Below are 27,780 nucleotides of genomic sequence, written 5' to 3'. Positions count from 1 at the left end.
AACAGCCTCAGGGTGGTCCGCCCATTGCTGTGATGTGGGCCTGTCTTCCTCTCTGGCTCTGGGTTCCAGGTGAGGGGCCCCGGGAGGAAGGGGCAGCACTTAGTTCAGTGTGAGCAGCAGAGGCATGAGGCCCTGGGTCCTTCTTGGCACCCGTCCTGGCTTCCCAAGGTACCCCTCAGGTGGCTCGGGTCCATCATCTAAGGCCCCGTGGGGCAGCTGGGCCTGCTGATCAGTCCGCGTCGGCCGGAGGCTCTAGGGAGACAGGCTCCTTGCCGCTGCCGCCCAGGCCCCTCCGTGGGGGTATGGAAAATCCAGGCTTTGGCACTCCCAGCCTCCAAGCCACCCTCTTTCGGAACTGTGGGAATTCCCGATGGTTTAGAATGTTGGGGGGCTCTCAGCAACTTTTTTTATCTTTTATAAGAAATAACGTCACTGTAAGAGTTTCTGTAACAGTAGCAGCCCATGGCGCAGGTCCGGCTGTGGCCAGCCAGTGCGTGTGGCCAGCTTCTCCCAGAGGTGACCGTCCGGCCCTGATCACTGTCGTCTGCCGCCAGGCCACACGGGCCGTGGTCTGGGGGACCAAGCAGGAAAACTCACACAGCCCTGGCCCTAGCTCTTCTTCCCCTTCCAGGCCATTCCTAAAGGGAATTGCGTTGGAAAGGAAAGCAGAAAAGAAGGAAGGGCACGTCTCGGGAAGGCGCATCTTCCCCTCGGCCTGGACCCTCCCAGCTCCCTGGCCCTGAACAGACTTGAGTTAGGCTGCCCACCCCCCCGACTCCTCCCTGTTCCTCCTCCTCACCAGAGACCACGGCAGACAGACCCTCGGCCAGGCTCCTGCCAGGCCTCTCCTGTTCTCCGAGCAAGGGCACATCCCCAGGCCCTGCCCGCTGGCCAGCTCCATCGGCAGAGGGGAGAAGGGAGGGAGCCTGCTTTTCCTGGGAGACTCAGTGGGGGGAGTAGCCCAGGCTCCCGACCACCACCGAGGTGGCCTCTGGTCCCGCCTCTTCCAGAAGAGCACTGGGGAGACCTTGGCCACGCCCGGGGCTGGCTGTCTGTCCAGGCAGCCCCTCTAACCTCTACTAATCCCTTTCCTTCCTCCTCTGTGGTGGCTTCTCCCCTCACCCCCGGTCTCTGACTCCTGTTCTGCCTTCTCAGGTCGGCCTCGCCCGCCCCGCTGAGCTGGGTGCTTGACCTGCCGGGCTGCTGAGACTGACAGCGCCTCAGCGGTCATTTCATTGGTTCCTTTTTTTTTGTCTGCAAAGTAGTCACAGTCGTGTCAAACTCGAACCCACCCACATTAAAGGCCAGCATCGGCTGTCCCGCTCACGAGCCCCTGCCAGCTCCGAGGTTTCTTGCCCCGAGGCCCTCCCAGCCCCCGCACACACAGCCAGGCCCGGCACCAGGCCCGAAGCGCCTCTGCGGAGCCCAGTCTGCGTCGCTGAGGCTCCCTCACTTAGCAGGACACCCCGGACCAAGATGCCCATAGGAGGCCTGGCTCAGCGGCCTGTGGTTTGGCTCATTTTCCCCTCCCTTCCTGGAGGGGCTTGTAAATACGTACCCACATACCCCTGCCACCTCCCCCCCCAAAAAAACATGATTTTTTTTTTCCTTTGACACTTCTTATGAGAGAAAGAGAAGAAAAATGTACGATGTAGGTAGCTTTGTGGCCTTCAAAGGAACCATTGACTCCATTCACCTCAAGCTAATGGACGTCCCTCCCCGAAAACCACAGCAGTAAAGTGCTTGACTGAAAGTGTGATTGTTCTTGTTTTCAGGGAATAGAACAATTGAAAAAGGAAGAGAGAAGATGGGCTAAAAAAACAAAATGGATGAACATGAAAGCCGTTTTTGGCCACCCCTTCTCTCTAGGCTGGGCCAGCCCCTTTGCCACGCCAGACCAAGGGAAGGCAGACCCGTACCAGTATGTGGTCTGAAGGACCCTGACCAGCATTGCCACCCAGACACCACCCACATCACAGCACTACCGTCCCATCTGTTCTCATGAATGTTTAAATCGAAAAAAAGCAAAACAACTACTCTAAATTTTTTTTTTTATGTCTCAAGTAAAATGGCTGAGCATTGCAGAGAAAAAAAAATGTCCCCATGTTTTATTTTTAAGAGATCATCCTTTCTATTTTTTGGTGACCGAAGCTGCTCTTCTTTTTTTCCTTTTTTTTTTTTTTAAATCACTTCTCTGGCCTCTGGTTTCCTCTGTGCTGTCTGTCTGGCCTGACTAACGTGGAGGGTGCTGTCTCCTCCCGCGCCCGCCTCTACTAACTGAGGGAGCCGCCGGCTGGTGCGCGGATGGACCGGCCCGGACGCCTGGTGGGGGCTGCGTGGGAGAGGCAGGGGGGCCGTGACCTCCCGCTGCCCAGGAGGCGGTGGCAGGCACCCCCGTGGGACTTAAAACGTCACCGAAGACGGATGCTTACCCCTTATGGCCGAGAGACGGGCAGGATCAGGCCCGGAGCCCTAAGAAGGGCCCTTTGCACAGCGGCCTCGTCCCCCGTGTGGACACGGTTTGCCTCCTTGTACTCCATGGGCTTGGGTGTGCAGAGTGACTTTGGGGGATGGGATCCAAGGGGTTTGTTTGTATTCTGAATCACCAATTATGTTCCCGCTGATTATTTGGAAGAGTGTGAAGGAGAAGTTTTTCCAGCTTAAAATGCCTTACACAGTGAGAAGGAGAAATCATGTGATTTCAGGTTTCCTTTGTCACGGCTGCTTACTCTTAGCACCCCTCCCTCTCCCCCTCCCTCTCCTCCTCCCCCTCCCCCTCCCCACAAGGTGGCTGGTAAGTAGCGCTCACGCTGAGTGACCCAACCACAGCCCCCAGCGCGCACAGCCGGTCGCAGCCGGTCCCGTCGTCAACCCCCTCTGCCCCATTTTGTAAATCTCGAAAGCGGGTTCCCTTTCTGATGTTTTAGACACCTAGCTGTGCACGTAGCCATGTCTTACCTGTCTTTTAACCTGGGAGGCCGTCGTCCTGGCCCAGGGCTGACGGGGATGCAAGGTGTCGACATCACAGCCCCCAGACTTCTGAAAGCTGGCGGCCGCCCCGGAGGCACTTCCCGGCGTGAAATCCCCTTCCAAGAGGAAGGCCCGAAGAGAGCGGGCAGAGGAGGAGGCCGAGGGGCAGGGAGGGCCCAGCCAGTGCAGAAATCACAGAAATCGGAGGACTGACCATCTGTGAATTCGTACCTGTGGACTCGGTTTTTTATAAGTGATCACCACAAACCTTTTTTAGCTTGTGCTTGGGGTGGGGTGGGGGGTAAGGTGTATGAAACCCAGTCCAGGCTAGGGAGGAGGGAGGCTCGCCGAGCCCCGTGATTTTCCATGAACAGTTGAGTGGCGTGGAACATGCCGCCTCTTTTCGATTCTGTCCGTGCTTCCACATGGAAACAAAATGCAATAAAAGTTTTCCAAAACCTGTTCTCACTGAGCCGTGCTCTCACAGCGCTGCCTTCGGGGAGAGCCAATCGCCGGGCGAGGCGGGCCGGCCGCGGTGGGGCCTCGGGCCGGTTGCTCGTGGAGGATATTCACGTCTGCTGCTCCTCCTGGACCAGGTGTCCGCTGCGCTGTTTTTAAAGGACGCGTTAGCCACCAGCCCTTGACCGAGAGCCTGCCCCCCGCCCCCCCACCAGCCTCTCCTCCCGAATCCCCTCGCATGCTCCCGGGTTACAGAAAAGCCTTCCAGTCTGCAGTTTGCCGGGCACCGGGGAGAGACCCGTGCCCCCTGCGCACCCAGCAGAAAGCACTGGCGAGCCAGAGGAAGGCGCTGGAAACCTCCACAGACCATTCCAGCGCTTTGAGGAGCTCCTCCTCATCCCTCCCATGTCACCAGAGAGCTCCACAACCCTCCCCGAGGCAGTCGAGCCAGGCTTGCCTCTCCTGTGCTCTGGACGCCCTAAGTCAATGCCGGGGTCTGAAGCGGGTTTTTTTTTTTTTTCCTGTGTTTAAATCTAGTTTATAGCATTTGTTTCCCGCAGGCTCCTACCCGCCCCCCCCTTTTTAATGGTTCGCTGAGGTGTGCGAAGAAGTGTGGTCGTTAGTGACTAGAGCGGTTTCGAAGGTTCTGGCCAGTTCTCGCCCCGCAGGGATCCATCCCTTGGGAGGCAGCGCCGCCGCTGGTCCTCCTGCCCGGGGAGTACTTTTTACGTATTTGGGTGCCCTCCAAACACTCCATCTTCAAGGCGTTTTTGTCTTTTTTTCAAAGTGACCCAGGTTGGTTCCTCATCCCACGGAATGTCTGAGGAACGCGGTGCTGAAAACATATTGATTTTATTTTTATTGAGTCCTAACCACAGAAATTCATCATTTGAACCTGAATGTTCTATGCAGCTCCTTCCCAGAGAGCAAGGCTGCTTTCGACATCCTGTAGGATTCTGCCTCTGGGCTTTCACGAGGCCTGTAGCTGAAAGAAGGAATGTTCCCCAGCCCTGCATGCAGAGGGAAATGCTGCCCTCGGAAGATAGGCAAACCTCCGGATTCCCTGTGGTTTTCCTCACTCCCTTTCATCGAAACGGAAGACGATTAGCCAGGAGCTCAGTGACTGGGCATGGGGCTGTCGTGTGCAGTGGAGTGATTGGCCCGCAGCCTGGCGTCCACGCAGGAAGAAACGGGCATCCCCGAGCGCCCCCCAGTCTTCCCAGCCGGCCGAGGACACGTCTCTACGCAAATGCACCCCTGGCTTTTGGCTCTGGCACTGGGGCTCCCAATGGCTCTGGGTGGTGTGTGCCTGGGCAGTGAGCCCGTGGCAGCCGTGGTCTTTCAGAGCGTGGGCCCTGGAGCGTGGCAGGGAACGAGGAAGAGGACGGTGGCGTGGTGGGCTGGATTAGGCGACTCCCTCCCGCCTGTCGACCTCAAGCGTGTGCTCCTAGCAACTGGGCTGAACGTGCAAAAGGCCTCCCTCCGGGCAGATCTCCGCCTCTGTGCCCGGGCTTGGTGACCTCGCGCCCGCAAAGTGAGTTTGGGTGGCAGTGCGCGTGTCACGTCTCCTCTTGGTCACACCGTTTCCTCTCTGGAATACTTCATCTCAGAAGAACCAAAGCGACACCCCTGGAATGACCAGCTTTGGCCCATTCGGGCTCAGCCACCCAGAAAGTTACAGGCCCCCTTCCTGCTGCGGGGGGTCTGTCGGTTGACGGGGATTAAGAAATGTGTCTGAACCACCCGTGGGAGGTGGGCTTCACACAGAAACAGCTTCTGGAGGACAGGCTAACAGGCTTTACGTTCCTCTCCTCTCGTGGCTGAGCCAGCCACCTGAGCCAGGCGTCTCAGCACAGAAGGGGCCCTTACACACTGAAGAAATGGGAAGAGAGAAAGATTTTGCTAGAATCCCTCTCAAGGATCTTCTTGCTGGTGGTGCCCGGAGGCAGTGCGTCTCCGAGTGTGGTCCCCAGACCAGCAGCGTCAGCATCACGGAGGGACTTGTTCGAAATGCCCATTCTCGGGCCCCGCCCCAGGCCTACCCAACCAGAAACCCTCGGGGCAGGGCCAGCAATCTGGACTGAACAGCCGTCCAGGTGACTGACAGACAAGTCCCAGAGTCCCCATGGAGTGTGCAGGCGTCACCCCCGCGGTGCTCGGTCCCTGATGCCTGCAGACGATACGGTCCCGTGTGATGCTGGGTGGGGTGTGCCGACCGGGAGCCCCTCTCCCCTCACCACCCGCAGCCTCCCCAACAAATGAGGCTGCGAGAACGAGGAAAGCCTGTTCGACGCAGAGCCACACCGCGAGTCTGTCCGGCAATCCTCCCGCACATTTCGTCTGTCCGCCGGGGTTCTGCCCCGAGGGGTTCAGTGGATATAAAGACTTCACGGTGACAGAGAGCAGCCGCTGGCCATGAGCGCTGTGAGTACCCCAGCAAGTGGGAGTCGGCCCCAGGGGTCCATCCGCGGGCGCTAAGGAGGAGCATTCGCAGGAGCCCCTGGGGGAACCCCAGGCTCTGACGTGTGGACATAGGGATGCCCCGGATCTCTCGGCCGCTGAGCTTACGTAGCCTGGCGACCGGGCATTTAGGCCCTGGCCCCACTGCTTCAAGTCCCTGCTGGGCGACTTCCTTCACGTGTGACTTTGGGCCGTCGCTGACTTGAGCCTCCGCGATCTCACGCGTCAAACCAGGGAGGCCGTCGGACCCACGAGGTCGAGGCGAGGGTTAAAGGAGAGCCGTGACCGGACCGTGAGGAGGGCGTCTGGCACCCGGCGTGGCTTCTGGAAACGGTAGCGCTGCTAGACCCCTGCTCTTCGACCGCGGTCGCGGCGGGCCGTGATCTGTGAGACCAGCGTGTTGGTGCGCAGCGGCCTTTTAAAAATAAATAAATAAATAAAAATGCAATACGATCGTAGCGTAAGGATCGTTTCGTGAAACTTTGTGGGAGGCGGTGCCGGGCTGCACAGAAAAGTATTGCCCGTGTCGTGGGTTGCAGGAAAAGAACGTGAAGCTGCAGATGAAGATTCGAGAGTGTTCTCTGGCCATCTAAGGAGGAGGGCGCAGGCGCAGGCAGCAGCATCTCCAACCTTCCCCGTCTGATGATGTGGGGAGTGGGGAGGGGACGGACAATGAGCTCTGGCTCCGTGGGTCTCAGCTGAGTCCTTACAAAGCCTGTGCTCGGGTCTCTGCCTCCCTCGGGAGCCTTAGTCCAAGTACATTCACTCTGGGGACTCTGGTCGGTTCGAGCGCTGATTACAGCTCACGTGTCATCCTGGCAGAGGGGACCCCCAAAGCCCCCAGCCACAGCCCCCCTAAAGGAGATGCTGGTTCCGGCCGCTGTCCCCTACCCAGGAATCCACTATTCTTGTTCACTTGGGCCTCAAGCGGGCAGTAACCCTGCCGCCTCGGCAAGCCTCCAGGGAAGAACTTTTCCTTCAGCGCGCCTGCAGAGCCCCACGAACTCAAAATCGAGTCCTACCAGGAGAAAGAAACCGCGTCGGGTCCTCCTGAACCCACGCGTTCAGACCCTTTCGACCTCTCTGAGGCCTCGGATGCGTTTAGAATATTTTCTTCCGTCCGGACTCAGAGTTGACCTGGATGTTTGTCCACTTACCTGCTCAGGAACTGCATCTGGTGGACGGGCCAGGCTCCGATCTGGAATGTTCTTAACGAGCTCGGTGAAGAGGTGGCGTGTCGTCCCAGAGTGCTCGCCACGGAGCACAGTCGTCCTGCGGGCTCTTTTGCTTCATCTCCCTCTCTGGCTTTTCCTCTGCCTCGGTGATCGGCTCGGGTCGAGTGAGAATTTGGAGGAGGATTGAAAACGCCCCGGGCAGAAGGAAGACGCTGGTTCTTGCCCCGGCTCTGACAACCAGCGGGACACGTTTTGGCCACCGTAATGGCCTCTCGACCCTCTGTTTTCTCGTCTGCCAAGTGTCAGGACCAGCACCCACCTCCTCTCAGGGCTGCTGTGAGGACCCCACAATCATGGCTTTGAGTCAATGTAGATACGGTTGATCTGCTATTTCTGGGTTCCCCTCTGTCACCTGCCCTGCTTCCTGATGATGTCCCAGCTTCCCTGAAATCAGGCTTCAAATGCCTCTCTTGACAGGCTGCAAAGGATTGCCGGGGAAGGGAAGGTGGCAGCCCCAAAGCAAGTCCCCTCGGTTGGCCCCTGCGGCTTCTGCTAAGTAGGGAGGCCTGGCGAGGGGCCGGTCCGTGACCTATGCGAGGCTCCCTCGAGAGCTGTCAGCAGGGTCCGTTTTCTGAAACAGCTCTTCTGCTCTGATGATGACAGTAACACCCGCTCGTTGGCGAGAGCGTGGAACCTGTGGGAAGTCCACAGAAATAAATACGCCTCACCTGAGATCCCACCCCAAAGGTAACCGCAGGTCCCATGATGTCATGTGCGACTAACTTGGCTTTCTTGCCTGTCACCAGCGGACAGGATTTTCCAGCGTGACGTAGGACTGTGTTGACACCATTTTGTCACAGCTGCGCTGTGTTTCAATTTGCAGAAGGGCAGACTTAGCCATCCTTATCGGGCTTTCGATTGTTTCCAGCTTGTCACGTTGTCGGTCAGTGTTCAAGACTCTGTTGCTCATGTCTTTGTGTCTCCGATTATTTTCTTAACCTTTTATTGTGACATAATTTCTGACTTAACGAAAAAGTGGCAAAAATAGCAAAGAGCTCCTGTATACGTTTCCAGCAGTCTTTCCAAATGGAGCCATTTTATATACCCTAATACAAATACAAAAACCAGGAAAATTATGGATACGAGACCCTCACGGATCTACATGCTTCACTCGGATTTCTCCGGGTGCCCCACCGAGACCCTTGTCTGTCCCATTGCATCGCCTGTCACGTCTGTGTCGTCCACTCCAACCCGTGACGCTCCTCAGTCTTTGTCTTTTGTGAACTTGACCCCTTTTTTAATTGAGATGAAATTCACATAACAGAATCACCCAGTTCGGCGTGTGCGGTTCAGCAGCACTGAGTACGTCCCTAATGCTGCACAGCCATTGCTTCTGTCTGGTTCCGAAGCATTTCCATCAGGCTTTGACCCTTTTGAAGGGTAGAGGCCAGGTACCCAGGAGAATATCCTTCGATTTGCGTTTGTCTGATGTTTTCTCGCAATTAGATCAAGATTATGCGTTGGGGGCAAGAAAAGCACTGAGGTGATGTCCCTCGGGTACGTCATATCCCGAGACATCTGATGTTGACACACCCCATTACTGGTGATGTTACCTCTGATTCGGTTAAGGTGATACCTGCAAAGTCCCCTCACGGGCTTGCGCTTTGTGGTGTCTTCCAAGGACATACCCTTGAGATCAGATTCTTGAAACGACCGTTTTTTTCCAAGAGCCGAGAAACTGGACTCGCTGAGATGGAGTGGGAAGAGCCAGTGCTGGAGAAGAACTGGCCCGGAGGATGGGCAGATCTCAGTCTGTGTGTGTGCCTCGGTTTCTCTTTCTGCATAACAGAAGGGATCATACCAGTTATGTGAGGCTCTTGTGTGGAAAAGAAGAGAAAATCCAGAACGAGGTCCTCAGAGGTCGTTCTGAGGTGGAATGAGTCGTGTGAATGTGCAGTGCCCGTGCCTGGCAAACCCCAGAAATTTCCCTTGGCTTCCGGAAGAGGCGGAGAAGGCAGAGGCCCCGGTGGGGCTAAAAGGCTTTGTGGCGGGTGCTGTGGCTGGAGAGCTGACCCGGCTATGCCTTTAACTCCTGCGGGCTTCTCCCCTTCCCCCACACCCTCTTTCTTGCGGCAACACCCAGAGGCAGGTGAGTGGGCAGCCCCTGTGCGCCCCCCGGCTGCCCGCCGCATGCTGGCACTAGCTGTGCGCACAGTCTGCTTTCCCGGCCCCGCTGTTTGTACCCCGCGCTCTCCCCTTACCGCCCGCACCCCTTCTTCATGCTAAGTCTGCTACACCTGCTGGGGGGCGTGGCCCAGAATCCCCAGGGAGGGCTCATCTTCTTCGTGCTCTCAGGTCAGGGGCCACGTTACTCCTCGGCCCTGGGCCCCTGGGCAGCCTGGCCTGACTTAGCGAGGCTGGGCGACCCCAGCCCCTGCTTGCTGTGCCGCTCCCCACCGCTCCCCCTCCCCGCCCGCACCCCACCGGCCCTCGGCCCTCGGCCCTCAGGGCCCCGCAGCCCCACAGCCCTGACCCGACCCCAGGCGGGGCTGTGTCCCGGCCGCCCCCCTCACCCCCACTGATCCTCTGTATCCCGTTTTCCCTCCAGGGCATCGAGCGCCTCAAACGAAAACACCAGCCCAGGGAGCGCAGGGGCAGCTGGAAGTCAGTGAAAGAGACCTTCGGTGGGGACTTCTCCCTGAACTGGTTCAACCCCTTCTCGGGACCATGCGACCCAGAGCCTCTCAGTGACAGGGACTGGGTGCGGCAGGCAGCCTCGCTGTCCGACACGGACAACACGGAGACCACGGAGGAGCAGTCGGAGGAGAGGAAGGATGAGGACTCTGTGGAGGTGACAGATGAGTGAAGCGGCCAAGGGGGGAGGGCCAGACACCGAAAAGCCGCTGGCAACCTGGACGCGGGCATCGTGGCCCCGGCGTGGCCGTGACACGCCACCCCGCACCCCTGCCCCCCTCCCGCCACTCCCCGCAGGCCGCTCACGACCACTGCCGTCCCCTGTACCCCCTCCACCTCTCCCCAGGTCGGGCCAGGTCTTGGGGGGGAGGACTAGAGGTGACAGGAGGACAAGAGACTCTCGGAGGCCATCCAGGAAGAGTCTGCCCAGAGTGGGACTGGGTGTCCTTCCGAGACGGGGGGGGGGGGGGGGGGGGGGGCGTCCCCGCACCTGGCACAGCCTCGCCGTCAAAGGAAGCTCTGCACGGGGCGGCCCCGGGGCAGAAAAGAACTTGCCTTTGGCTTCTCTTGGGATGTCTGTCTTCTCTTGGGAAGGTTGGGGCCCTGGCTCTGGCTTTTGAGAATGAGGGCCATGATGTTAGGATGGAAGGACAGAACAGGGCTGGCCGTGAGGGCCTGGGGTGGGACACCGACATCAGGACAGACCAGCCCTGAAAGGTTGCAGGATCCGGGCTGCTCCCTGGAGAGGCGCCCCCGGGCCTGTCTAAACCAGGAGAAGGGCGTGGCTGCCACAGCGACCTGCGCGGGTCAGGCTTGGTTTGAGGAGGACCCCGTATCAGGCGAGACACACACATACGTGCGGGCCGTGCCCAGGTTGGAAACACAGGTCAGGACAGTAGCTGTGTCACGACAGCAGTGCCAAAACATAGCCCCCACTCTGTTCCACAGACGCTAGCATCGTCACCGAGGCGGGCAGCTTGGAGCCGTCCTGCCTGGGGCTACGGGCCTGTCCATCCACAGGTAGGGGTGGGCAAGAGGACCCCCCTTTTGACCTCCCCCTGAGAGCTTAATTCGCTTGCCCTCTGGACAGAGTCTCACAGACCACATGGGCAGAACTGACCAGAAATCTGGCCTGTGTTTTGAGCCACTTCTCACAAGATAGGGGCCTCTCTCTGAGAGGATGGGTGGTGGCCAGGGACTGCAGACCGATGAACCAGGAAGACAGATGGACACACACACACACACACACACACACACCCCACACTCTGCCAGGATGAACCTGGTTGAACCCCAGGAATACCTGCTCGCAGGGGCGGTGTTCCCAGAGCCACCTGTCCTGATCCGGTGCAGAGCCCTCGGCAGACATCCCACGAGGGGGTGATGGCAGGACCCTGGAGCCACCAGGCCACAGGCCTAGCTTCCTGGTCCATAACAGCTTTAATATTTATTCATGACGATGGCAGGAGCCCGGGTCGGCTCTGAAGGCTGTTCACTCACAGTGTGGGCAGGGCGAGGCCGCTAGGCACTCTGGGAGAGCCATGCCCCAGCCACGGAGGCCTGTTATTTGTCGTCCGAACCTGGAAGGCAGCCCGGGGTGGGGGCCGGGGGGGGGGGGCAGCACAGCCAACTGTATACCAAAGACTCCACACCGCGGAGAAAAGCAGTGCGGCCCCTGGTCCCCGAGGAGGCAGCCATTAGAATAAGGGAAGGGGGTCCCCTGGTCACCGCTGGCAATGTCGGTCTCCGCCGACTTCAGGCCCGTGGTCAGAGGGGCACTGAGGCGCCAGCAGCCCCAGAGGCAGCTCTGAGGGCCCCGCCTGTTCCCCGTGTCACATGGGCCTCCCTGCCCCCCGAGCTTACCTCGTGCTGGAGCTCGGCCCCGGCAGACCCCGCGCTGGGGGCCCAGATGGGGCCATGCGGGTGCTGACCCGTCCAACCCCATACTTCCTGTCCTCACTGTCCTCCCGTCGCCACTGTCCGCTGCAGCTGTGGACAGCCTAACACTGTGCCTGCCTCAGGCTGACAGGCTCGTAGCTGCTGTCAAGACGACGAGGGCCACAGCGAGGGAGGCCGGGCGCAAACCTCCCTCTCATGCTCCGAATAAAAGCTCTTTGCTTGACCTCGGTGGCTGGAGTGTCCTGTCTTCAGCAGGCGACCCCAGGCCGGACCCCAGGGCGACACTGTCCTTCCTCTTAGTCACCTTCCTCTTAGCCCCTCCAGGGCACCTCTGAGAACGTCTCTCTTCTCCATTCCCGGCATAGGAGACAAGTGAGGATCACACCGGGCTGGAGCTCCGGGTGGGGACCAACTCACCAAGCCTCTCCGGGTCGTCTCCCGGGTGGTACTTCCAGCAGAAGGAAAACTCACCTTTCAGGCGATGAGCACGTATTGAATACCTACTGTATGCCAGGGCGGTGGGCACTGGGGGCAAGAGTCCCCAGGACTGAGGGGTTTTGACTTTAGAAGCCAGGCCCCTGCCCCTGAACGCCATGCACATTACACACAAAGTAACTCCATTCAACACAGGCATCTGCCAGAGAGGGACCGCTGGGCTTACAGCCTTGGAGAAGGGCCCTCCTGAGTAGGGCCCAATAAAACAGCCCCACCCCTCAAGGGAGGCCCTTGACCTGGGAAGCTTAGAGGATCAGATGGCTCCCCGAGGGCCCACGTGATCCCCAGCACAAGATACTTGAAGAAGCTTGTTCGCAGAAAGGAAAAAAATGACCCAGGGGACCACACAGTCCTCTGAAGCAGTCGGAGTTTAATTAAAAGCGTATTGATCATTTGAGCAAGTCTCTGGAGGGCAGAACAAGGAGGAACAGCTTTGGTCCACCAAGAAGGGCTTTCAGCTGGCACGAGGAGGCACCTCCTCCCAGAAGACGACCCCACCCCCCGCCAAGAAACCCCTGCTCAAGGGAGGGGGAGCTGCCGGCCGCGGGGTCTCCCTCCCCTGCGCCTGCCCAGGGTTGCTGAGCATGGGAAGCCGTCCCTCCCAGCTGGGCCGGCTTTTACCCTGCGGTAGCCTGCGTCCCTGCTAAAGCCTGTCTCCAGGCCTGGGGGATCTCGGGGTGGGTTCCTGTGCAGCCCGCTGGCCTTGTGCCCACGGGGGCCACCAGCGCTGGTGAGAGGAGGTGGTGGGCAAGGCAGGGGGCTTCAAGTGGGGTGCCCCTTGGGGTGTTTTCGTTACTCCAAAGGTCAGGAAGGGGCGCCCTTGTTTAAAACGCTTCTTCTCCTGGGCTGGTCTAAGTCAAAATCCCCTTGGCTGACCTGATCCTTCTGTGCCCTGGGGTGGAGGCCCCCAGGGTCCCAAAGGCAGCTTCATTCCTGGGGAGCAGTGGGTGGGGAGGACAGAGGGGTGCCGCGGTACACGGTGCTGGCTTGGCCCTGGGAGATCCAGCAAATTCATAAACCAGCCGAGGGCCCCATCCCCGGCGGTTCCCAAGTGAAGCCTTCCTGCAAAGAGAGGCACAAGGCCCCTAACTAAATGCAGATGCCCCTGGGGCCAAGGCGCCAGCCCAGGACTCTGCATTTACACGCACCCACGGCTGATTCGGGGGCAGAGGGCCCGGCGCCACATTTTGAAAAACACTGAATTTCAGGAGCAGGAGACACCTACCTGCCTACGACTTGGATCAGTCTCTGAAAGGTTGGCGAGTCCGCAAAGTGGAGCCTTGGGCTGGGGAGGGTCTGGAGACTGGGCTTGTGCTAGAACATTCCTGGGAGAGGGAAGCAGGGGAGGGCGGGGGGCAGGACCCCCCACCAGACAGGGTCTCTGGTCTCGCCCATCTCTCGCAGCTGAAATCCACTCTAAATTTCTCATGTCACAGTCTAAATCGTACTGGGGTGCCCTGCGCTCTGGGCACAGAAATGATGCCAGGCAGAGTGAGCAGCGACTGGGGGGGGCCTCTCCCCATCCACAGGTACGGGCCATGCCCCTCTGGGAGCACCCTGACCCAATTCTGGGCGAGCGCACCATGCTTGTCTGCGCTTCGGTCTGACACACACGCGGGGGTTGGAACCAGGTGCTGGCAGCCCCGCCCAGCCTGGCCACACCCCCCAGGGCCCGCCCCCCCGCCCCAGAGCATTGCAGAACACATGGGGGCCACGGCCTGTCTGGACAGGTAGGGCACCCAGAAGGGCCAGTGCACGTACCCACCTTGTGGCCTGGAACGGATGCCCACCTGTCTGTGCCTCAGTTTCCTCCTCTGTGAAATGGCGGTCATTACCACGCCTACCTCCCTTTGGGGTTGTGTCGCAGATGACACACTGATGCCTGTTGGGGCATCTTCTGTTTTGAAATTAGTTGGGAGTGGCCTGTATCTCTCTCAGCCTCCGACAAGCCCCGGCTGGACAGTCCTTCTACTCTATGGAAACCAGAGAAAGGGCAGAGCCAGGAAGTTCCTCTTCTAAAGCATTTACAACATGCTTGCCACACGGCACGTGCTGTACGGATCATGTAAAAGTTAGCAAAGGGCCCTCACTTTTGATGCAATCTCTAAAAAAGGCTGTACAGGCAGGTGTGGGATAAAGATGACACTTGTCACAAATCCCTGAACCAGAGGCCCCGGGTTGGACCCATCGGCCTCCCCTTCCTGGCCGGCACAGGGACGTTCTTCGCAAACTCCATCAGGCCTGGTGAAAAGCACAGTCACACTCCCTCCTGTTTCCTGAATATTGAAGCTCTCAGTTTGTTAAATTGGGGGTTTACAACGTGCCACAGTTTCCGAAGCCTGATTTGGAGGTTGTTGGGTTTTCATTTACAAGGAGTCTCAAAAGACACTGTGGCCTGGGCCTCTAGCGACCTCTCAGGTGGCGTGGCTGGGCGATACTTTCCACCTCTCTGATCAGAAGGAGCAAAGGCTGGGGCCCCTGGGCGGCTCAGTCGGTTAAACGTCTGCCTTTGGCTCGGGTTGTGATCCCAGGGTCCTGGGATCGAGTCCTGCATCCTGCTCCCTGCTCAGCGGGGAATCCGCTTCTCCCTCTCCTTCTGCCCCTCCCCCTCGCTCGTGCTCACTCTGTGTGTCTCCCTCAAATAAATAAAATCTTTAAAAAACAAAGGGAGAAGGAGCAAAGGCCATCCCCACACCCTGGAGTGGCCAGAAAGGATGCAAATACCTGGAAGCAAAGTGAAGGGTCTGGCTGAAGAGACCCTTCATGCACCATCTTAATTCTAATTCTGCTCCCCCCCCCTTCTCTGGGCTGCCGGTGTCCTCCTGTCCTGCCTTGTGGCCCCAGCCTGTACACTTGTGCCTTCGGGACCCACGCTGACTATAGAGCAATTCGGGGAAGGGAAGGTGGAGGGACGCTGAGCCCCAAGGATACTCACACTTGCAAAAATCCCAATGGACGATTCTAGTTCCTGTGGAAAGAAGCAAATTCCTCTTCCCAGTGCGCTGGGCAGCCTCTCGAATGGGCCCCAGTGACGCCCACCTCCTGCCTTGTGGACCCCTCTCCTAGAGTGCGGGCCGGACCTGGTGACTCGCTTCTAAAAAACAGCTTCTAAAAAACAACACAGGAAAAGGGCTGGGATGTCGCTTTTTTTTTTTTTTTTTAAGATTTTATTTATTTACTTGACAGAGAGAGAAAGCCAGCCAGCGAGAGAGGGAACACAAGCAGGGGGAGTGAGAGAGGAAGAAGCAGGCTCCCAGCAGAGAAGCCTGATGTGGGGCTCAATCCCAGAACGCTGGGATCATGCCCTGAGCCGAAGGCAGACGCTTAACGACTGCGCCACCCAGGCGCCCCATGGGGGATGTCGCTTCTGAGATTAGGTTACAGGGAGCCTGCCGCCTCCACCCTGGGTGACGCCACTGCCAACCCTGCCAGCTATCGGAGCCCCTTTTCATTTATTTTCAATTTTTTAAAACATTTTATTTATTCATTAGAGAGACATAAAGAGAGAGGGCGAGAACAAGCAGGGGGGAGGGGCAGAGGGAAAGGAAGAAGCAGTCTCCCCGCTGAGCAGGGAGCCCGATGGGGGACTCAATCCTGGGACTCCAGGATCATGACCTGAGCTGAAGGCAGTCACTCAACCGACTGAGCCTCCCAGGTGCCCCTCAGAGAATCTTTTTAAAACCATTGGTTCGGAGCCCCTGGCCACCTCAGTCGGGAGAGCATGTGACTTTTTTTTTTTTTTTTAAGATTTTATTTATTTATCTGACAGAGAGGCAGCGAGAGAGGGAACACAAACAGGGGGAGCGGGAGAGGAAGAAGCAGGCTTCCCACCGAGCAGGGAGCCCGATACGGGGCTTGATCCCAGGACCCTGGGACCATGACCTGAGCTAAAGGCAGACGCTTAACGACTGAGCCACCCAGGAGCCCCTGCATGTGACTCTTGATCTCAGGGTTGTGAGTTCAAGCCCACATTGGGTTTAGAAATTACTTTAAAATCTTAAAAAAGAAAACCATTGATTAGGTTATGTCATGACCTCCGGGGACTCCCTGTTACTCCTGGAATCAAATCCAACCCCTTCCTGTTGCCTGCATTAGGCCCTCCATGGGGAGTCTCCAGCCCGCCCGCCCTCCCCCACATCTCCCAGCAACAACCAGGTCTCCTGTCCTTAGAGGACACCAGCGGGTGGCTGGCGTCACCTCCCCCAGGGCCCTTGCACTGGCTGCGTCCCTGGCCAGGACCCCTCCTCTTGGATCTGCCTGGGCTGGGGAGGGGGAGCTCAGCAGGGAGGCCAGCGGCCAGGGAAGCCCTCCCCACCCCAGCTTGCTTCAGCCCCACCTGCCCCACTGCTGTCTCTCCCGCCGGGGGACCCTCGGGCTTCAGTCTCTTCCGTGCACAAGTCCCTGTCTGAAATTACCTTGTACTCTTGCTGGCTTACTGTCCGACTCCCTCTATTAGAACAGGCAGGTGTAGGAGGGCGGGGATGGCCTTACCTCCAGGTTCCCAGAGCCTGGGGGCTCCCTAGGAGGCAGTAGGTAGAAGGCAGGTATCTGCTGAGTGAGTGACATAAGGTTACATAGTAGGTGCTCAGTAAGTATTTATGGGAGGAACGCGCCCGTACCCAGGAACACTATACAGTCCCTGAAGTCAGAGGCAGGGAGGTCCTCGTCCTCGGGGCTGAGCAGGTGGCCCCCAGCACGGCACACAGTAGGTGCTTACTTCATCGTGGCCAAAGGGAATGGAGACTCTTCCGACTGTAGTCTCCACCCGCACATTCAAGGAGACCCCACGCCTCCCTTAGAGGAGCGAAAGGAGCTGTCTCCCAGGCAGGGGCCAAATATATCCTCTTGTAAAGATCTATTTTTAAAACTCAAAACAACATTAAAGAAGCGAGGCTGTCCCCATTACCCCATCGCCTGTCACAAGGTCTACTAGACCTTCTGTCTGGTCCCCCGGTGGTACTTGCGCACAAGTATTTAGCTAACCGTAAGCAGTGGGTGAGCCATTTCCTATCATCTTTGCATCCCAAGCGTGGTATTTTTAATCCCCCGTCCTGGCCTGCCTCCAGCCCACACAGCTACGGTGTCAGCCAACCTCAGCCCCATGAGTCATCCAGACCGTTCTCCAGCAGCTGCCCCGCTGTCTCCTCTCTCTACTCTGTCCCCTCCCAGCCACACCCTGCTCCAGGCTAAGGAACCGGGGTGTCTGAGGATGGAGGCCCCCCCCGGTCTCCCATTCCAGCCTCACTGCGCCCACATCATCCCCACATGACAGATGGGGAGACAGCATCAAGGAGGCGAAGGCACCCCTGGTCTGGAAGGGCCACTCCAGGATCGCAACCCACGTGCCCCGGCCCCGCGAGCAGGGCTCCAGGCGCACCTGTACCGAAGGGCAGGGTCAGACTGTCCGCAGAATGCAGGGCCGGCCAGAGCAGCAGCTGCACGTGAAACACCTGCCCTGACCAGACCGCACGTGTGATGGTCGGGAACGCCAAAGTGAGGTGAGAAATGGCTGCTCCCTTTTCAGGCAGTCAGCGACGAGAACCTTCAGACCGGTCAGCAGCACAGCTCAGGCTTGGCAAACGGGCCTTGGGCTCAGGCCCGTTGGCGATTTCAGACACCGCTCTGTACAGCCTGTGAACTATGAAAATGTCCCAGATGCTGGCTGGACCTTCTGGGTCACAAACAGATGCCTGCAGGACAGAGCCTGTCCTCCGATGGGACCACCTGAAATCTAGCCACTGAGAGGCTCCGTATGCCGACATCGTGCTCCAGCCTTGTGATTCCAGCCGAAAGCTGCCGGTCGGGGAGGGCACAGCACAGGGACCCCGTGTGCTCCTGCCAGCTCAGACTACTCGGGACCTGTGAGGGATGTCGGGGTTCGACTGGCGTACCAGAGTCATTGCAGTTGGCAACAACGCACTGACAGCCTGCCTCTATATCCTTCCTCTTCCTCCTGGTCCGCACACCTTAGAAGACAGTTTGATTATGACATGCAGCTGTCCCCCAGAAAGGGGTTGAGCTTTTCTAGGCTGCTCGGTGGATAAGTGGTCAAGACAAATGGAGCAAGAGATTATGTAAACCACATCCAAAATATGTGAAATTTCAGGATTTCATCCTGACCAATTCCTCTTTTTTGTTTTTTTTTTAAGATTTTATTATTTATTTGAGAGAGAGAGAGAGCACAAGCAGGGGGAGCAGCAGGGGGAGAGGGAGAAGCAGATTCCCTGCTGAGCAGGGAGCCAGATGCAGGGACGCAATCCCAGAATACTGGGATCATGACCTGAGCCGAAGGCAGACGCTTCACCGACCCGGCTGCCCTCATTCTGACCAAGTCCTGAGCATGGTGCGTCGTTCTGGTTAAATCGCATTAAGAAGGCTTGCGTCCCTCATGTACCCAGCCCTTGTAGAGGAAGGGCCTGGGGGAGAAGCAGGGATGACTGAATCCACGTAAAGTACGACTGCAGAACGGGACACATGGACTTCGTAAGGACAGAGAAAGAACAGAAGCCTGGCACTGAGGGCGGCGCAGAGGCTGCAGGAGGGCATTCGGGATCTTTGCTTTCAGAGCTCTTTCTAGAAGCTTCCCTTCTGCATTTCCAAGCTGCTACAAGTGCTCTGAATCCAGACCGAGCCGGCCGTCTGCACCCTCCACGCAGAATGCTTACACACTTCGTCCATACTTGCGAGGCTGGAACTGACGGCTTCAGGAGGCCCCTCTGAAACCGAGCACTGGCCTGGAGTCCCGGGTCTGGACTGAGTACCCTAGGGCAGGACGCTCCACGGTGGGCGGCCACACTGGAGCCTATCCTGCCTGGTGGAGCCATAGACTCTGTGCCCAGGGGGACCGTGTGGGCCCTCTGGGTACTTCCGGTGTGTGCACCCTGCCTCTCATGACACGGACTCTGCCCTGGGAGGCTTTCAGATCAGCTTCAGTTTTCCGGCCAGACTTGTCCTGTGCCTGGACTGAGGCCTGGGGCCAGGTGGGAAAAGGTTCACACAGAAACTTGAAGAAGCCACTCTGGCTTTCGAAGACAGATCTTCATGGCTAATGAGCTTGGTTTTAACTGGCTAACCCCAGGCCCCATAAAGGCCGTCGCAGAGCTCAATCCCGTGGGCTATTCTCACCCTGTGTGTCCAGTCCGACTGAGACGGGCAGATTTGGATGAGAAAGTCCAAAACACACACAACAGGAGTTCTGGGAGGAGAAAATCAAGCATAAGGGAACAGCTGCATCAAAGCGATGATGTGGAGAACTTTCCAGAATAAATGAAAGCCGTGAATCTCTGATTTAGGAATTCCAAACAGGATGGTAAGTAATGAATACCCGCTGTAAAAATTAAACCTCTCCCACCCCAGACCCTCAGACCCTCTCTCCAGGGGCAACCACTAGGAAGTATCTTTTCAGTTTTCTCTGCCGTGAACATGTGCTCACACGTGCGGGAGCTTTCTCATTCTAGACCGTGCCTTCCCCTGCCCCCCAAAACATACCGTGGAATTTACTTTTTAACCACCCGGGTAGTTCTCATTATCTTCAGTGGTCACTACTGCCTCTGGGCGGGCACGGAGGTAGTTCCAAATCTTCTCATAGGCTACAACTTCCTTGCACCCATGTCTCTGCACTTCCGGGGGACGAGATTTGGAACATAAATCTTCCAGGGGCGCCTGCGTGGCTCAGTCATTGAGCATCTGCTTTGGGCTCGGAGCGTGATTCCAGGGTCCTGGGATCGAGCCCCGCATCAGGCTCCCTGCTCTGCTGGGAGCCTGCTTCTTCCTCTCCCACTACTCCCCTGCCTGTGTTCCCTCTCTCGCTGGCTGTCTCTCTGTCAAATAAATAAATAAAATCTTTAAATAAATAAATAAACAAACAAACAAATCTTCCAAAGTCAAACTGCTGTGTCACAGGGTATGTGCCTCTGGAATTTCAGTAAATGCTGCCAAAGAGCCTTCTAGAGACTGTATCAGTAACTCCCATAGAAAGATGGGAAGATGCCTTTAAAAACCAACCAACCGACCAACGGAACCCTGCTCACCGACTAAACTTTTCATCTTGGCCCATCTGATAAGGAAAAAAAAAAAGGCAATCTCATTGCTGTTTCGATGTTATTTCCTGACCACCCCATTACGAGTAAGACTGAGCGTCTTTCCATAGACCGCTCTCGGCTACCGAATACGGTCCACTCGTTATTTGGGATACGGCTCATTTTTTTGGAGCCACAGGAGCTCTTTTTTTTTTTTTTTTTAAGATTTTATTTATTTATTTGATAGAGACAGCCAGCGAGAGAGGGAACACAAGCACGGAGAGTGGGAGAGGAAGAAGCCGGCTCCCAGCGGACGAGCCCGATGTGGGGCTCGATCCCAGAACGCCGGGATCACGCCCTGAGCCGAAGGCAGACGCTTAACGACGGAGCCACCCAGGCGCCCCACACAGGAGCTCTTTTTATGCTTCAGAATAGCGTCTGCTTATTCATCACCTTCTGACTCCAGGTTCTGCTACATGTTTTTTTAACATTTATGTAGGCAGTTTCTCTCTCTTTTCCTTTATTTCTAGGTTCCCTGCTTCCTGGGAAACATCTTCACTCCAAGCTTGTTCTTCACACTGCCTTCATTTTCTTCTCTGCTTTACAGTTTCATCTTTGACCTTTCTGGAACTTATTGTGGACTGAGCCATGAGGTAGGGACCCAGCCTTACTTTTCTCTGAAAGCCAACCGTTTGTCTCAACATTGTGAACTGCACGATCTCTCTTTTATGAACCTTTAACCACACCTCCCACCATTGCCCGGGTCCCTGGAACGTCCGGACGTCCTAGCTTTGGGAAAACAAATGCCGTGTGGCTCCTGGGAACGCAGTGTAGGCAGCAGCACACATGGGGCCACCGCAAGGCGGGTGGTGATGTGACTTGGGCGAGCCCAGCAGCACCAACCTGCTCCCACCAACACGCCAGCACTGGTGGGACATCTTCTGGAGACAAGTTCTTTGTCGGATAGATATTTTGCAAGTATTTTCAGCCTCTGGCAGGCCTGTCTTCTCTCCTCCCTGTGCTCTTAATTTGCATTTCCCCATCACTAGTGAGATTGAAGCCTTTTGTATATTAGCCGTTCGAGCTGCCCCAGGGGTGCCTGGGTGGCTCAGTCGGTTAAGTATCCGACTTCGGTTTCCACTCAGGTCCTATCTCAGGATCGTGAGGTCAAGCCCCGCATCCAGCTCCGTGCCCAGCGCAGGGTCTGCTTAAGGCTCCCTCTGCCCCTCCCCTCTGTGTGCTCGCTCTCTCTAAAAATAAATTCAGATCCCACTCGGTAGGAGCCAAGGAACAGTTTTCGGAAGCTCACTGGTCAGCGGTGCAATGAATATGGGGAAGGGCAGGGGACGTGCTACACGGGCGGGGAGGAGGGGCAGCTTGGACACGGCCCTTGTCCCCCCTCTCCCCGCTGCCTACTGGCCACCAAGTCCCTCTCTACTGCAGGGAGTGTCTGAAGAAGACGGGGAGGTGCTCAGCCTCGGGGAGAGCAGAGAGGGCGCTGGGACATCCAGGGATGTCCCCCCACAGAGAACTTGAAGCTCCACATGAGAGAACGTACAGCCAGCACACGGACCGTTCGGAACTAGGAATTATTTTCACGCTGCATAAGATACAAAAAGGTCACAGGGATCTGTGGGATCCCTCAGAAAATCAAAGGGCAGAGACGCCTACGGGGGAGATGAGGGGGTGAGAGCAGCCTCTGGGCCAGTTTCCTTTCCCATCAAGTGAAACAAAACTGGTCCCCAAAGAGAGGTCAAGCCTTCCTCCCTGGGTACCAAGAAAATGGACAGACCCGGACGAAACTGAAGAGCGCCAGCCTGGGTGGCCTCAGGAAGGAGCCGGGTGCTTGAGCTCGGCAGGCAGTAGAGCAGCTGAGCCCCAGGCCCGGGGCCAGGGCAGCTCTCAACTCCACTCCAAGGGCTGCGGCTCACCCGGGCTGCTCCCTCTTACTCCAGTAGGGAAGAGAAAAAAAAGTAGGAAAACATTAAGATGCCACACCTGCTACTTTTAACTTACAAACAACAGGATTTATTAATCCAGCTTCCCTTCCCTTGCCGAACCGCAGAAGCATCACGCAGACATCCCGGTACGTCGGCGTGGAGGTGTCAGAGAGCTCCACCGGGAACCCATCCCAATGTCACGTGACAGGCCTTTGTTCGGCCACAGGACTGCAATTACAGTGTGGTCTCAAGGCCGGTCACCCAGCAGACCGACCCCAGGGTCTCCAGCATCTGCCAAGGGGCACTGGGTGGGCCCAGGGCCGCGAGCATCGAAAGTACCGTGCAGGCGTATGGAAAAGGCTTCAGGCCAAACACGAGTGTACCTGTCCTTCCCCTTCCAGAAGCTGTGGCTGGCTAGCCTCAAGGCTGCCGAGTCAGACGCGCATTTCCCTCGGGAGCATCTCCCTCTGGCTGATGGTCAGAAGGCTGCACGCCCAGCCCACCCCGGGAGCTGGTCCCCACACGCCGTCCGGCGCCTGGACCACCGTGCTGTCTCTCCAGCGGGTTCGTCCAGCACCCGCCGCTACTGCTGCTTGTGATCAGGGGCCTTTCCACTGGGCGGCAGCTTCCTGTGGATCAGGCTGAGTCCGCAGAGGATGAGGAACACGCCTCCCCACCACAAGACCTCCTGGCACTCTCCATACAACACAAAGCCCAGGAAGGCCTGCAGGACAGAGACTGCAGTGAGGCCACGGCAACACATGCCCCTGGGACTCGACCACGGCAAGTAGGCACCACCTCACTCCCCCAGGGCTGACTGCCCTCCTGGGGCAGGAGGGAAGGTCTGGAGCCAGAAGTCGGGGGCTTGAAATCCAGCTGTCACCTTCCGAAAGTCACTATTCATGTCAGGCTCACCCAGAGAGCGGGGGAAGGGTACCTTCCTCACAACCCCCACCCCAAGCAAAGGGCACAATAAAGACCAGCAGAGGCCAGCCGCTAAGGCCCAGCACACAGCTGTCGCCGGGTGTTTGCTGATCCAAACTGGCCGGCCAAGTACTCCCTCCCTCGAGGGCAGGACCGACTGGGCTCAGCCCCGCCTGGCTGACAACAGGCTATCAGAGGAAAGAGCGTCCCCCCTCCACGTCTCATGCTCAAGTTCACAGAGTCCTAGGCGTCAGCTTGCACAGAGGGGGCCAAGACGTCAGAATGAGGGCTGCAGCCTGGGAGGGCGGCACGCAGGTAGGCTTTTCTATAGTTGGACCTCATTCCCAGCTAGCTCGAGAATTCCGCCATGTTAGAGATCAGAGGAGCCACCAGGGCTCAAGCCACAGCCCAATCTCCGCGTCAGCTCCTGTCTTCTTTTCTCCTGTCTGGGAGGGCGGGAGTTCCCCAGCTCACCCCGGAACCCAGCTTTGGGACAGGGGCACTGTGCCCTTGGGCTACTCACCGAGCTGAGAATGTTTGAAAACGTCACCGTGACGGATGCGATGGCCGAAGACATGGAGAAACTGAGGCCCCGGCTAAAGAATGTCCACATCAGAGAATTGGTGGTCGCCATCACAATGATGCCTAAGATGCAGAAGCCCATGTTCACCTGCGGGAGAGAGTGTCACGGCGGCTACGCTCAGCCACAGCAGCCCTGCGGCCCCCCCTCTCAGCACACCCAGGGGCCTGATCACCAGCAGCTGGGCCCCTACTGAGATCCCGCCACAGCCGGGGTGGGCAGTCCCCAAAGATTTCCTGCACAGGACTTCACTTAACCCTCTGCTCAACATACCCATTTTACAGCTGGAATAAACTGAGACTTATTTGGCCATCTTGCTGGCCACGTGCCCTGGGGCAGAGGACAATGCTAATCCGTGACCAGTACTTTGTTTCGAACACCATTTACTGGTGTTGAAGATCAGTGCTGGAGGACACTGACATTAGTACGTAGTGTGAGCAGATTCCGGGGATCAGGAAAGCGTGAATGCGCCACGCTTCCCGTCTGGGAATTCCCTGGTCATTCTGGAGCTTTTACTCTGTGCCAGGCCCTGTGCCAAGTGTCTTCAGCGCACTTTCATTTATTCCTTAACTTCACTTTACAGATGAAGAACCCAAGGCATTAGTAACTTGCCTGAAGTGCCTATAGCCCGTGGGAGCCACCAGGACTCAAACCCAGGCAGTGGCTCCATGCTCTTAACCAGGACACAGCCCTGTTCAGGGACAACGCCCCCTACTTGACTAGTGATCCCAGACATCACGTGAAGTACTTGCAGCCTTTTTCTTCTTTTAAAGGTGAGAGCCTAGAAAGGAGATCTTAAGCCTCCTACACAAAGAACATGCAGACCTGCTTGGTATTGAGTTAGACACCCGCCTGCAGACAGAGCTGCCTCTTCGGTGCCCATCTCAATATCATACTCTTGTTTCTTTCTTTTTTTAAAAGATTTTATTTTTAAGTAATCTCTACACCCACCGTGGGGCTCGAACTCACAACCCCGAGACCAAGAGGGGCATGCTCTACGAACTGAGCCAGCCAGGAGCCGCTCATGCTCTTATTTCTTATAACAGTTTCCAGCTGGTGAATATATAGTGTCTTAAGGAAAGGGTGTCTTTGCAGAATTGTCACAAAAGCACTGTATGTAGCCTGCTTATGCAGCAATGAAGGCCCGGTGCACAACTAAACAGCCTAGGAACAGGAAACCTCATGGTTTAGTTACTTGTCTTCCTTTGGACCACTTCAGGAATTACACCCAACAGGACACTAACGCCAAGCATGGTGGTTCCCATTGGATTAGCCCTAAGCAGGCTTACCCGCATGGACCAGTCTATCCACCGACCAGGTCAGGACCTAACCCTGGGGTGCTGGGGCAGTGAAACCCCTCCAGCAGTGGACACTGGCCTATGACTCGGAATGGGAGGGACAGAGATCTACTTCGGCAGACGTGGGGAGGCAGTTTAGGAGTTCTCAGCAAAGGGGTGGGACGGGGCGGGGGGGAACGTCCAGAACGCTTCTCTGTCCTCTCTTATGCCTACATGTCCCAAACTCCCAATTTTCCTGACAGCAGGATATACCGGTCAAAACACTCGTTAATTGAGCAAAGAGATGGGCAACAGGCTTCTCACCTTAAGTCACGTGGAGAGAACTGTTCGGGCATAAGGGGCTTAAAATCAGACGGTGAGAGTGGATGTAGGAAAGCGAACTAGCCCAATGGGAGGGCAGATTTTAGGTCCCTGGTTGGGAAGAGGCTCAGGTTTCTTACCGCCTACACTGGACGAGGTTTTGAGGTGATTTATAATGCAGGGATGCTCTCCCGCCCCAGCTGACTGCAGCGCCCGGCTGCGGACGGGGCGAACAGACCCGCGGGCGTGAGGCTTCGCCCTGCGCCCCCAACCCCAACCCCCCCGGAGCCTCGTGGGCCCCGCAGCGCCCCTCCTCCGCCCGGGCCCACCCGCCCGCCCGCCGGCCGCAGCGGCGCCCCGGGCTCGACCTCGCTGCCGAAAGCCAGCTTGGCGGACGCGGCGGCCAGGGCACCGAACGCGCCGGCGCACAAGCAGTTGAACACGCCCCAGAAGCGGCGTCGCATCGCGCCGGCCTGGAGGTGAGGGGGGAATTCCGCGGGGGCATCGGGGTAGGCGGTCGGGCACACGGCGCCGCCGGGGGACGGCGTCCTCTCTGTCATGGTGCCCGCCGCCACCTCGCCCCGCGCCGGGCGCACCCGCCACCAGTAAGGCCGAGCGCGCGTCGCGATTGGGCAGCGGCCTCACGTGACGCGGTGCCCACGTGAGCGGGGAGGCCAATTCGGGCGCGGGAGGGCCTGGGGGGCGGAGCCGGGGGCGGAGCCGAGCCCCGGGGGCCTCGGTGGGGCGGCGGGCACCCTCCGGCGTTGGGCTTCGGTTTACCCGGGAGCCGTCGGCGGCTGGCGTCGGAAGCTGCGGCCTGCCGCTGTGGTTGCCCTTGCCACTGAGTGTGGTCCAGCATCCGCTTTCCCTAGGAATTGGTTAAAAATGCCGAATCCCGGGCCCGCGCGACACCCATTGGTCAGAATCTGCATTTCAACAAGACCCCCGGGGACTCACCTGCACCTTCCAGTTCGGGAGGCGCGAAGGGGAAAGACGCCTCAGCAGAGGGCGCTAGAGACCTCCACACTCGGCCGGGAGGCGGGCTCCGCTGAGGGCCTCTGACCAATCAAAAGGCCCAGATGGATACGCGCTCATTGTAGGATTTAGAAAATAGAATAAGTCACCCATAATCACGCCACCCAGATAACCAGGACTAACATTAGTTCCCATTTCCTGTGCACTTAAGTGTTTAAAATGTGTATAGAAAGTAGTACATGTCTTTCAAAGAGAAGTGTTGGAGTATATAGAGGTCTACTTCCGCTCTCTAGGAAAACCATTATTACTGTCTGTGCAGTTTTATATATAGCACGCATTAAAAAATAGTTTACATAATCTGTATGGGGCTTTTTTATTATGATTTCACACTGAACTGTTGAGCATTTTTGTTTCCATTCAGGAAGTTTTCGTGGAAGTCCTTCCTTGCCACTCGCTCTCACAGGGTGGCTTTGTGGCTCAAATTAAAGCATGGATAGCTATTTATAGGTTGAACTGTGTCCCTCCCAAAAACATACGTTTAAGTCCTAATCCTCCGCACCTGTGAATGTGACCTTACTTGGTAGGGGGCCACTGCAGATGTAACCAAATTAAGAAGTCATTAGCGTGAGCCCTAATCTGACTAGTATTCTTCCAGGAGACAGACACAGGGAAAAGGCCATGTGACAAGGGAGGCAGATTGGAGTGATGCATCTACACGCCAAGGACCGCCAAGGACTGCTGTCGGTACCGCAAGCCAAGAGAAAGGCATGGAACAGAAGCCCCCTGGAGCCCTCAGAGAGAATGGCCTTGCTGACACCTTGATTCTGGACTTCTAGCCTCCAGAAACTGAGAGAGAATACATTTGTTTTTAGCCTCCCAGTGTGTGGTCATTTGTTCCAGCAGCCCCCAGACACTCCCATACATGGGTAACATCCAAGCCTCTTCAGTACCAGTGTTCCAACCTTTCTCCCACCTCCAGAGCGATCTCAGTTTCTACGCTCTACCTTATGCTGAATTTTATTCTTTTTTCTAAGATTTTATTTTTAAGGAATCTCTATACCCAGTGTGAGGCTTGAACTCACAACCCTGAGACCAAGAGTTCCACGCTCCACCATCAAGCCCACGAGGTACCCCTACACTGATTTTTGGTTCCTTTTTTGTTTCTGGCTCTTAGGGATTGACTATTACTCCTTGGGAATTTTAATTTTTAAAATTGTTTTTTCTTAGCTTTATGGAGGTATAATTTATGACCCATAAAATGAAGCCATTTTGAAGAGAGTTTAATTTTTAGTAAATATATAGAGCTAAATGTGTGCAATCATCACCACAAGCCAACACATTTCCACCACATCAAGAAAGTTCCCATCATGCCCACTGGGTCACTCGCCTCCATCCCCAGCCACAAGCAACCGATGATTTGCTTTCTATCTCTACAGCTTGCCCTTTCCGGACATTTCACATAGATGGAATTACTCAGTATGTGGTCTTTGGGGTCTGGCTTCTTCCATGTTTTTTGTTGCTGTTGAAGTTCATCCACGAAGCCTCTTTTTATTGCCGAGTATGGTGTTCTATTATATGTAAGAAATGCTCAGTAGC

At 56.9% G+C, this 27,780-nt stretch overlaps 2 protein-coding genes across 6 annotated transcripts in view; one reads left to right on the top strand and one right to left on the bottom strand.

The window, feature by feature from the left end:
- Positions 1-11,877, top strand: part of ZDHHC3 (zinc finger DHHC-type palmitoyltransferase 3) — a 54,607-nt gene extending 42,730 nt beyond the window's left edge. For 3 of the 5 annotated variants that reach the window (XM_026500631.4, XM_026500634.4, XM_057311671.1), the window contains one exon: positions 9,673-11,877. In XM_026500631.4, coding sequence (XP_026356416.1) covers positions 9,673-9,930 — 258 coding nt within the window. In that variant the 3' untranslated portion in view covers positions 9,931-11,877. Of the gene's footprint in view, positions 1-1,775; positions 3,433-9,672 lie in introns of those variants that run through there. The other 2 variants (XM_057311672.1, XM_026500633.4) reach the window with 1 other exon arrangement.
- An 8,803-nt stretch (positions 11,878-20,680) lies between these two features.
- On the bottom strand, positions 20,681-25,807 carry TMEM42 (transmembrane protein 42). The gene is made up of 3 exons (XM_026500630.4): positions 25,578-25,807; positions 23,555-23,701; positions 20,681-22,831 (listed from the first exon to the last, which is right to left on the bottom strand). Exons 1-3 carry the CDS (start codon positions 25,767-25,769, stop codon positions 22,691-22,693), a joined length of 480 nt encoding a protein of 159 aa, XP_026356415.1. The 5' UTR covers positions 25,770-25,807; the 3' UTR covers positions 20,681-22,690.
- Positions 25,808-27,780: the final 1,973 nt, after the last annotated feature.

This window comes from Ursus arctos, unplaced genomic scaffold, assembly GCF_023065955.2.
Source record: "Ursus arctos isolate Adak ecotype North America unplaced genomic scaffold, UrsArc2.0 scaffold_14, whole genome shotgun sequence".
NCBI lineage: Eukaryota > Metazoa > Chordata > Mammalia > Carnivora > Ursidae > Ursus > Ursus arctos.
Note: the sequence above shows the minus strand (reverse complement) of the source record. Positions and strands in the feature narration are given on the sequence as shown.

Coding starts and splice junctions, on each gene's coding strand:
- TMEM42 (XM_026500630.4), bottom strand. CDS start 25,769: ATGACAGAGAGGACGCCGTCCCCCGGCGGCGCCGTGTGCCCGACCGCC. Junction 23,702..25,577: donor AGCTGGCTTTCGGCAGCGAG/GTCGAGCCCGGG, acceptor TCTCTCCCGCAG/GTGAACATGGGCTTCTGCAT. Junction 22,832..23,554: donor TTTCAAACATTCTCAGCTCG/GTGAGTAGCCCA, acceptor TCTGTCCTGCAG/GCCTTCCTGGGCTTTGTGTT.